We start from the raw sequence: 10296 nt of genomic DNA, 5'->3' as shown, positions 1-10296 counted from the left end.
GGAACTTTAGGAAGCTCTTAACCTTCAACATTCTTGCTACTTGTTACATAAAATCATCCCAGCCTGCAGCAACCAGCTCAACCAATGTTAGGCAGGAATTCTCACAACCTTCATGATTACAAACTCCAGTATTTTTAAGGAGACATAAAAAGGAACAAATAAACGTTTCTCTAATCATTGGGAGCTCATTAGGATTGCCTCCAGTAGAATACTTTACATCATTTACCCTTTTTAGTCATTCTCTTAGCAATGAGTCTCTGATCAATCTCTTCATAGACTGCCTCAGTCAGAGTCTTACACTTCCTCTTAGAGAGCACTGTGAGGGAGACAGAGAGAAACATGGAGCCAGTTCAGTAGAAGAGAAGACTGATGACAGATTGAAGGAGTAATGATTAGAGAATGTACAGAAAGTGGATTGTAGATGATCTCTGAATCTCTCTACCTCTCCTGAGCACTCTGTTCTGGTAAAACAGCACAACCAGAAGCACTAAGGCCAGGAAGAGCAGCACTCCCAGAACCAGGAGAGACACTGCATAGATGGATGAAACAGCTGGTGATGGAGTTTGTGGAGGAGTAACTGCTTCATTCTCTGTCTGACCAGCTGGAAATAAAAATACAGCATGGAAACTTCATGAAACATTAAACTTAGAAAAGGTTAAAAAATTCACAGAAAAGTATAAAAATAGTACCTGTGATGGTAATGGTAGTTACTCTGGATGTAACAGTGGGGGATACAGATAAGTCTGGAAAAAAAAAGGTAAAATTCACTTTCTATTATTTGAAATTTCACTTTCAACATTACCATTGTGGTCACTCATGGGAGAGTTAATCTCACTTCAGCCACTCTGGCCAGAGACCTTTTTAGACAGAGAGATGCATTTTGCTGAATGGAAATAATTGCAGTTTCAGTGGTCCCGTTGTCTTGCAGCCTGTGGCCGCTGAGCTCAGTACTACAACCAGAATGACACACTGTACCAGCTGAGAAGCTGAGTAACAGCACGCTGAGCTGCTTCCAGGATGGTCCTCCTCAGGTTAGGATGGGCTTGCAGCCTGAAAAGACCCTAAATCTCCAGCCCCACTCTCTATAGCTCGTCCAGGACTGAGCTCAACTCAGCCTGTATGTTGCCCTCACCTCTGCTTATCATGATAAGAAACACAAAGACAACTAAACAAACATAAAAGAACATTAAAACTATTATGGTGATCAATAAAGATACAGTTGTAGTTTGTAATTAGCCTTTAGATATACAACTCATAAACTCTTTAGACGTTATACAGGTTACCTATAAGAGCTGTATTGGAACAAGAGGGTTACAACCTCAGACTCTCTTACAATGACATACAGCATGGGAACATTCACAACTGCAGCACCATGATGGCAGCATTCTAAGCACAGTATGGCATGTTACCATTATAACACACTGAGACAAAGTAATAGCAAAATTATTCACACATTAACGTGAGCACAGTTTAACAAAAACAATGTAACTCTTCTCTTTAAAGCATATTTCCCCACTTGGCAAGAAAAGTGTTCAGCTCAATAAATATGACAAAAATGAAAATCAGACTGTTGAAATATACATAATAAAGGCAGAAAAAACAGAAAACTTAAAAATTAAAACCACTTAAAATACCCAAACCATCAAACCGCCTAAGCTAAAGTATACTGAAAATGCAGGCATCTATTTTTTTCTTTTCTTTTTTTTTTTTTTTACATCTGATGACTTTATATGTGGAAGCAGACAGTTTACAGATCACCACCTAAAAGGATGATGCAACTTTTATCTTTAACTTGGGTGGCTTTGGAAATTGGCACATTTTACTCTGTCTCAGTATCAGGTTTCGCTTTACTAGTGGCTCAAGCCCTCTACTGGCTCAGGGCCCTGGGCTTGTATCCATAATACCCATAGAATTATCCAGGTCTGACTCCACATTTCCTTAATTTCAAACAAATAGCAGAAATATTGACAAATACACTTAAACACACTTCTTAACTCATATTATCCATTAATTTATCTTTACTTCTGTCACATTATCTGGCCCAGTACTTTCCAAAGCAACATCAGCTGTTTACATGTTGCTCAGAATGTTCTGTTTGAATGGTCACTTCAGCTAATTATTACATAAGCTCTTGTCTACTCTTTCAAAACCCTCAAATACTCAAAGTGTATGAAGTTAACCACTTTCAAATATATCACTGTTGTCATCAAAATGATAACTTTACAGGAAAAGGAAAAACCTACTTTACTTTTAATGTAAGCCAGACCTTTTTCCAAGTCATTTTACGTCATTTATTTTGGTCCATTCATCACAAAATTTACAAACAATGTAAAGAGCAGCAGGCATTTTAAAATTATTTCAAAAACTGAAAAATGCCAAAATGGAGATACAAGGTTTTCTTGATATGCTGGTTTATATATATTTTTTCCTTTGGACTCCTTTCTAACTGCTTTCAAAACAACTTTCAATGTGCATTTCAAGTCCAATATTATTCCATGGGATCTTTTAATAACCTCCACCTAGATGTTTAAGGACATCACACTAGTTCACAAGACAGTTCACACCAGAGGTGCCCAATCCTAGTCCTAGAGATCTACCACCCTGCAGAGTTTAGCTCCAACTCTAATTCATCACACCTGATCCTGGTATGTTGAATGTGAACTCTGAAGGGAGGCAGATCTCCAGGACTGAGCCCCTCTGGTTAACACTCTTTCATCACAGACCTTCAATGTGGAGCTGCCTAATACCTCGTGTAAAAAACTGCAACTCTCTTAACTTCAAAAATGAGTTAAAACTCATTTGTTTTTACACCAACAAACTTTTTGTCTCTCTAATATGTATGTATTTACATTAACAATACATGCAACAACAATGTAATTAATGATGTATTCACTGTTAAAGAAACGATTGCAGATTGTGTAATTACACAAGGGAGTCTTAATAGTTGTAACAGTACATTTTCTTTTATGTAATTACACATGCATAATAGGGTCAACTTTTTTGTCTGTACCAGCAATTGTGTAATAACCTATACTATGAGAGTACTGACACTGCATCTGCACAGGAAATGACAACTTTACTAACATTTATGCTTGTGTCATCATTCGGTAATGTAACCAAGCAAGAACACATGACAGAAGTAAAATTGTTGTTGCATGTATTGTTAATGTGTAACTACACAGTAATTAGAAACGGCGTATGCAAAACATGCATATCACTGTTGTCAGAAGAAAACCTTGTATCTCCAAAATGATAACTTTACAGAAAAGGAAAAAACATACTTTACTTTTAACGTAAGTCAATGGAACCAGACTTTTTTCCAAGTTATTTAGGGTCATTTCTTTTGGTACTTTCATTATGAAATTTACATACAATGTAAAGGGTAACAAGTATTTTCAAATTATGTCAAAAAGTGAAATATGATACTTAATAATGTGATACGCCTACCACTGTGTTTTTTTATGTTTGTTTTGTCTGGGGTTTTTTTTAAATCATTTTGATTTTAACTTCCTTTGTTTTGCTTTGTACATGCCCTTTCTAGGCTTTTTAACATTATTTGAACATTATTTTCTATAGATAATAAATTGCAGTAGAAAAAATGTTAATGAGATAAACAATACTGAAAGTTAACAGACTCCTCTGACCTGCACAGGTGACTCCAGCGTCCTGACTGTGGGAGCAGTCAGTGTGGTTCTTCAGGGAATGAGGACAGTCCCACAGGTGAATCTCATTCCCTCTACACTTCACCCTGTTCAGCCAGATAGGCCCTTCACCAGCACCAAAGACAGCACTCCCATCAGCACTCAGCGCCGGACCACAGTCCAGCTGCCTGCAGACCACCTGAGCTTCCCTGATGTCCCACTCATTATCACAGACAGACCCCCACTCAGCATTATGATACACCTCCAGCCTCCCAGAGCAGCTTCCATTTCCTCCTCTCAGCCTGAGAGGCAGGTGCTCTACATCACACAAATCACAAATGAAGAGACACAGTAACAGTGATAAATACTGCATTTTCAAAATTCACAACAATATATGGTACAGAAAACTTCAGTATGTATGTATTGCTACTGTGGGAAAAAATATTTGGGGTCAACAATCACAAAATTGAAGCTTTGATGAATTTGAAAAACAGTTAAGAATGTACAGTCACATCTATAAATATTTGGATATCAGCATTATTTTAAGCTGTCTATCACAGCATATTGGAGTTGAAATAAATTAATGAAATAATTTGACAGACGTTCAGCTTTAATTTGAGGGTATTTAACTCACATCAGGTGAACTGTGTAGGAATTACAACCATTCTCATACATCACTCTTATATTTTGGGGCTCAAAAATATAAAAAAAAAAAATTATACCTGGTTGCTAATCCTTATGCAGTAAATGACTGTCTGAAACCTCAAACCGTAGACATCACCAGGTGCTAAATTTCTTCCCTGGGATACTCTGCCAGGCCTTAACTGCAGCTGTCATTATTTTCTATGTGTTCTTGGAATGTTGTATCTTTAGTTCTGTCTCCAGTAGGTGAAATGCATGCTCAATTGGACTGAATTCAGATGGCTGACTTAGCCACTGCAGAACTTTCCACTTTTTGCCTAAAAAAGTCTTGGGTTGCTTTTCGCAGTATGCTTTGGGTCATTGTCCATCTGCACTGTGAAGTACTGTCCAATGAGTTTTGAAGCATTTGGCTAAACCTGAGCTGATATTATAGCCCCATACTCTTCAGAATGCTGCATTTCTAAGTAGTCAAATCTGCAATAAATACAAATAAACCAATTCCATCAGCAGTCATACATGCCCACGTCATAACACTACCTCCACCAGGCTTGACAGATAAGGTAATATGCTTTGGATCATTTGCAGTTCTCTCCTTTCTCCATATGTATCTCTTCCCATCTGTCCATAAGATGTACAAGGTACTGTACTGTACCTAAACTAAGTCTTCTGTTTTTTGAGTCTTACCAGTGGTTTACATCTTGTGGTAATCCTCTGCATCCTCTCTTGATTGTGGACATAGAAATGCCTACCACTTGGATGGTGCTCTTAATATGGTCATCTGTTGTGAAAGAATTCTTCGGTCATCCTCCACAGTTATTTTCAATGGTCTTTCAGGCCCTTTGGTATTTTTTGAGCTCACCAGTGTGTTTTTTTTCTTTTTAAGAATATACTAAATTGTTAATTTTGCCACAAATCAGATGGCACACTTGAAATAAACTCTATATATTTTCTCTGCTTACATGTGTGAAATATTGTGGTATAACATACATCTGGCCACTGATCAGAAGAACAGCCTTTTGTTTAGGTTTTGTTTTTGTTTTTTAGGCCCTAAAAATGAGGGGTATGTATGAAAATGGTTGTAATTCCTACATCGTTTACTGGACTTGAATATAAGTATGCTCAAATTAAAGTTAAATATCTAATTTCAACTCCAATTCAATGTATTAAAAAGCTAAAATAACAATAACTTTGTTGGTGTTCAAATATTAGGGACCTGACTGCACTGAGCATTAGACTGCAGGAACACTTGTCCTTAGCACATCATCTCATTTTTCAAACTCTGAACTCTGTTGTGTTTGAGTGTTCTTACTTGAGCATTGACTCTGGTTAGGAAATGAGGAGCATTTCTGACGGTTTTGCAGCAAAGAATGTTTTTTCTTTCCTGTTAGTACAGAAAACAATGTATTTACTAACCAACACAAAGTTCTCACATATAACTTTAAAGAGCACAAAATCATACAGATTACCTACCAATTTCATTTCACAAATCTCAGATCTTCACTTCTGCTGTAGTTTTTATGTCTACAGTCAGACACAAATAATTCTACTAATGGTAATATCAACTAGAGAGAGAAACTGCCTACCTGAGCAGGTAATGCGGGCCACCTCATTTAGATTATCACAGTTGTTCTCTCCCCAGGATGAAGATGGACACTGCCACAGAGTGGAGTCATGTTTCCTACATTTCAGATCATCCAGCCAGTTAGGAGCTGATTCCACTCTTGCTTTAGTTTGGCTCAAACTGCCAGATCTTCCACAGTTCAGCTCTTGACAGATCAAACTTATTGTTTCTTCATCTATATCATTAACACACACATTACCCCAGGTTCCATTGTAGAACACTTCCAGATTCCCCTCACAGCCCTCAGTGAGTCTGATCTCTTTATACTCTGGTGGGAGAAGGATGCTTACTATTAAGTCTTGGAGGTATTTCAGAATCAACTTTGTGTTACATATTATATACGAACTAAGCTGAACAGAATCTTTTTAGCGATAAGTCAAAAAATAAATTCATCTTTGCTTTTATGAACTTTCTTCGTCAGTTTACACATTGTGAGCAATCCTGTTTTTTCTTTTCTTTTAATGACAGCTGCGATAAGCTACGTCTTTACACTATCTATAAGAATGTCAGTCAGCATTTTACCAGAACACACAACTCCTACATCCTCCATGTGTCCACATTCATCCTCTCCACACAGCTGAAATCTGCAGTTCCACAGTGACGTCTCGTTCACCTCACACTCCACCTCATTCAGCCATATGGGTCCAATTCCAGGTCCAAACCGGGCTGGTACCGGGGCACTGAGGGCCACTCCACACTGCAGCTGTCTGCACACCACCTGCGCATCCTCAATATCCCACAAGTCATCACACACTGTCCCCCATGAGCCGCTGTGGAAAACCTCCAGCCTTCCTGCACAGTCTCCCCCAGAACCAACCAGCCTGATGGAGCTGTGAGCTAAAATTACACATATAGAAAAGTGATAAATAAAAGTCATAAAGAGAAGAGACTTTCAGGTTCTGTCCTAAGAGTAACTTGTTTGTTCCAGTTTCATAATGCATTTATTCCACATGATAATTTCCTGCATTGAGAAAATAATGGAGAATTTTCTTTGAAATGTAGGAGCCAATAACTTGACTTTTTCTCAGAAACTTGACTTTCCTTTGCATCAGGATACACCCTTTACATTAGGTTACATAATGGAACTTTCACTGCAACTACTGAATAGGTTTTTCATCAAATGTTGTCAAACTAACCTGAATTTCAACATTACATATTGCCCATACAATATACATTTTGCTCATATATGATGTGATCTAATCAGCCTGAATTTCAAAAATGCTGGCCTAGCCAAAAAGAACAGCACAGGCAGAAAACAAACAGTGGCTATGGTGTGGTGAACATCTATATCAGACTTCTGCCACATTGAACGAGATCCATGAACTGCTTTGGTGGACATGGGGTCAACAGTCACAGTGGCCCAGCCAGAAGTGGTACCTGCTAGATACCCAGGTAGGCTGTCTGGATAGCTGAAGTCCAAGGCATATGAATTCTGGGTCTAGACTTTTTTAGAAATCATGAGTGCCCAATGGACCTTGAGCCTGCCATGCAGTACAGATGTATGGATGATTCCCCAGCCTAAGTAGTCCCCCACCCCAATGCACCCCAGGAGGAGGGGGAAACTCCCAGTTTGGTTCAAAGACTTTGTAGTCCTTAGGGAGTTTTGTAATGGGGTAGTGTAGCATGTTCAAGAAATGTATGTCATTTTACTTCCTGGTTATTTTTCTAAGGACTCTTATTATGAAGAGTGAAGAGCCACCCACAGCATTGTGGTGTTTGTAGGTACAGGATCTCTGGTGTGAATGGACATCTCCACCACATCCCATAATTGCTGGACTGGGGCAAACATGCAGGCCACATCATTCGTCAAATGCTCCAGAATGCTCCTCAAAACAATTGTGGACAACTTGGGCCTGATGGCACGGTGCATTATCATGCTGAAATATCCCGTCATTGCGGGGGGTACATGAAGTCCATGAAGGGCTGCAAATGATCACCAAGGAGTGAAACAATCAATGACGTGTTCAGGCGGACCAGTGGACCCAACCCATGTCATGAGAACACACCCCACACCAGTATGGAACCACCACCAGCCTGCACAGTTCCTTTTTGACAACAGGGGTTCATAGCTTCATGGGGTCTGCGCCCCACACAAACCCTACCCATCCGAAACAGAAAACAGTTAGTACCATGACACATCGGACTACGCCACATGTTGCCAGTCCTCTAGTGTCCAGTTAGCAACCTCACAAGCCCAGGTGAGGTGCTGTGTCCAGTGTTAACAGAGGCACTCTGGTGGATCGTCTGCTCCAATAACCCATGGAAGTTAAAGAATGCTTTACTGACCTATAGGATATGCATGTGGGGCCTCCTGAAGTGAATGTGGAGGTGATTTCTAAGTTGTTTGTCTGTTCGCCTGGACAATTCTAGCTAGATGCTGCCCGTACTCATGGGTGGCCACTGCGCTGTCCATTGTGGGTGGTAATGCCTTCTATGATGTATTCCTGGTACACACGTGGCACTGTGGATCGAGGAATGTTAAATGCCCGTGCAAAACTTTGAAAATGCAACTTTCCATCCGTCTGGCACCCACTATGATGCCTCCTTCAACGTCAATAATCACGTCGCCTTGCCATGAGCACGCTAGCCAGTGTTCAACCTCACTCACAAGATAACACTTCACAACTTAAACCAGTGTGGGTGTTTCCAAGCCACCCCCTGAGGTAACACCACTACATAATCAATTTAAATACTGCTATCCTATGACTTTTCGCCTGTCAGTGTAGTTACTTATTACACACAGTGAATTGCTAACATTAGTAGGCTAATTAGTGCAGTATCAATCATTACTTTCCCTTCAGGTTGTGCTTATTTAATGTGGCTGTCTTAAAATGAGCTTACCTAAATGTTCAAGAAACATATGAATCATCAAAAATGTTAATTACATACAGTAAACTAGACATTAAAATAATAAGCTAAAGGTTTTAGGATACTAGAAAGCAAACAACTTTTATTAATGATTGTGGAGTTTTCTTAGCTGCTTTTACCATACTTTCTAAACATGCAGACACTGCTGCACAGAGACAGGATGGATGCCCCCCCCACTGTACCTCAACCTTTCATTAGCTGAACGGGCTGGACTGGGGGCGTGTTTAATACCATTTCATTTCAGAATCAGTGTAACACAACTATATGTGGTTTTCACTGTGAAGACAATTGCACAAATTTTGAAATCTGAGCTAGAACACTTTAGTTTTAATCCAAAATGCCAATTTCTACACCTGGTTTTATTAATGTGTTCCAAATAATTCCAAAATACATACTTGAGCAGGTGATGTACAGCTGCTCTCTGGAGCTGCAGTTGACTGCTTGTGTGCTGCTGCAGTTCCCCAGATGAGCTTCAGTCCCAGAACAATTGAAACCTGTCACACACATGTGTCTGTGTTCAGAACTGGGTGTAGAGGAGCTGGAGAAACTGAACACAGAGCCACAGCCCAGCTGTCTGCAGACCACAGAGGCCTCAGACTCACTCCAGGAGTCCAGCAGAACTCTCCTCCAGTCCTGCCTGAAGTACACTTCCACCTCCCCCTCACACTCCATCCCTCCAGACAACCGCACTCGCCCCTCATTAAACGCCAGAGAGGAACCTGAAAGGATTTTTAATTTTACTAATTTCATGAGATGCTTTGCTTTTTAGATTCCCACATGAAAAACTCTGTATATGCACTTATACTTTTGACATGACTCAACAAACTCACCACTGCAGATGACTCCAGCATCCTGTTTATGAGAGCATGCAGTTCGACTCCATGATGAAATGGGACATTTTGACAGGTGTTTTTCGTTCCCCTGACAATCAAACACTTCAGCCCAGATCTGGCCACTGCCCTCCCCAAACCAGTCTGACCCCAACACAGCCACAGCACTCCCACACTTCAGCTGACCACAGAGGACACTGGCAGCTCTCATATCCCAGTTTACATCACACACTGTGCCCCACTCACTGAGGTACTGAAGCTCCACTCGACCAGAACAGGAGTCAGAGCCGTTCACCAGCTGAGCCCCAGTTTGACCTGAAAACGCAAAGAGTTTATTAAAACAGCAAGTAAACAGAAATGCAGGTACAGTAATAACCATGGCAAAACATGACGTAAGTAATTAACAGGGCCAGGTACATAAAACTGTTGATCATGTAGTGATGGTGTTATGAAAGTATTGACGTACAAACAAAAATTTTATTTAGATAAAAAACTACATAAAATAATATAAGTATAAATGATAACAAATATAGAACAGTTGTCATTTTAACTGTGAGTAAAACAGATCATACTCTAAAATTTTGTATTTTTATTTATTTATTAATTTACTTTTTTGTTTTGTATTTTTAATTTTTGTATTTGATTCCAGAGACCTTTTTTCAGCAGGGAAACTGAAAATCCTAAATTGTTACTG

The 10296-nt window shown here is 39.6% G+C and overlaps 1 protein-coding gene across 1 annotated transcript in view; it reads right to left on the bottom strand.

Annotated features, from left to right (window-relative positions):
• Positions 1–218: 218 nt before the first annotated feature.
• The window catches only part of LOC118800627 (deleted in malignant brain tumors 1 protein-like), a 48545-nt gene continuing 38467 nt past the window's right edge, over positions 219–10296 (bottom strand). Inside the window, exons 12-18 of the mRNA XM_036560891.1 lie at positions 9603–9917; positions 9427–9491; positions 6427–6517; positions 5867–6172; positions 3645–3959; positions 443–601; positions 219–316 (exon numbers count right to left, since the gene is read on the bottom strand). Coding sequence (XP_036416784.1) covers positions 219–316; positions 443–601; positions 3645–3959; positions 5867–6172; positions 6427–6517; positions 9427–9491; positions 9603–9917 — 1349 coding nt within the window. The remainder of the gene's footprint in view (positions 317–442; positions 602–3644; positions 3960–5866; positions 6173–6426; positions 6518–9426; positions 9492–9602; positions 9918–10296) is intronic.

The sequence above is a fragment of the Colossoma macropomum genome, unplaced genomic scaffold (genome assembly GCF_904425465.1).
Source record: "Colossoma macropomum unplaced genomic scaffold, Colossoma_macropomum, whole genome shotgun sequence".
Taxonomy (NCBI): Eukaryota; Metazoa; Chordata; class Actinopteri; order Characiformes; family Serrasalmidae; genus Colossoma; species Colossoma macropomum.
Note: the sequence above shows the minus strand (reverse complement) of the source record. Positions and strands in the feature narration are given on the sequence as shown.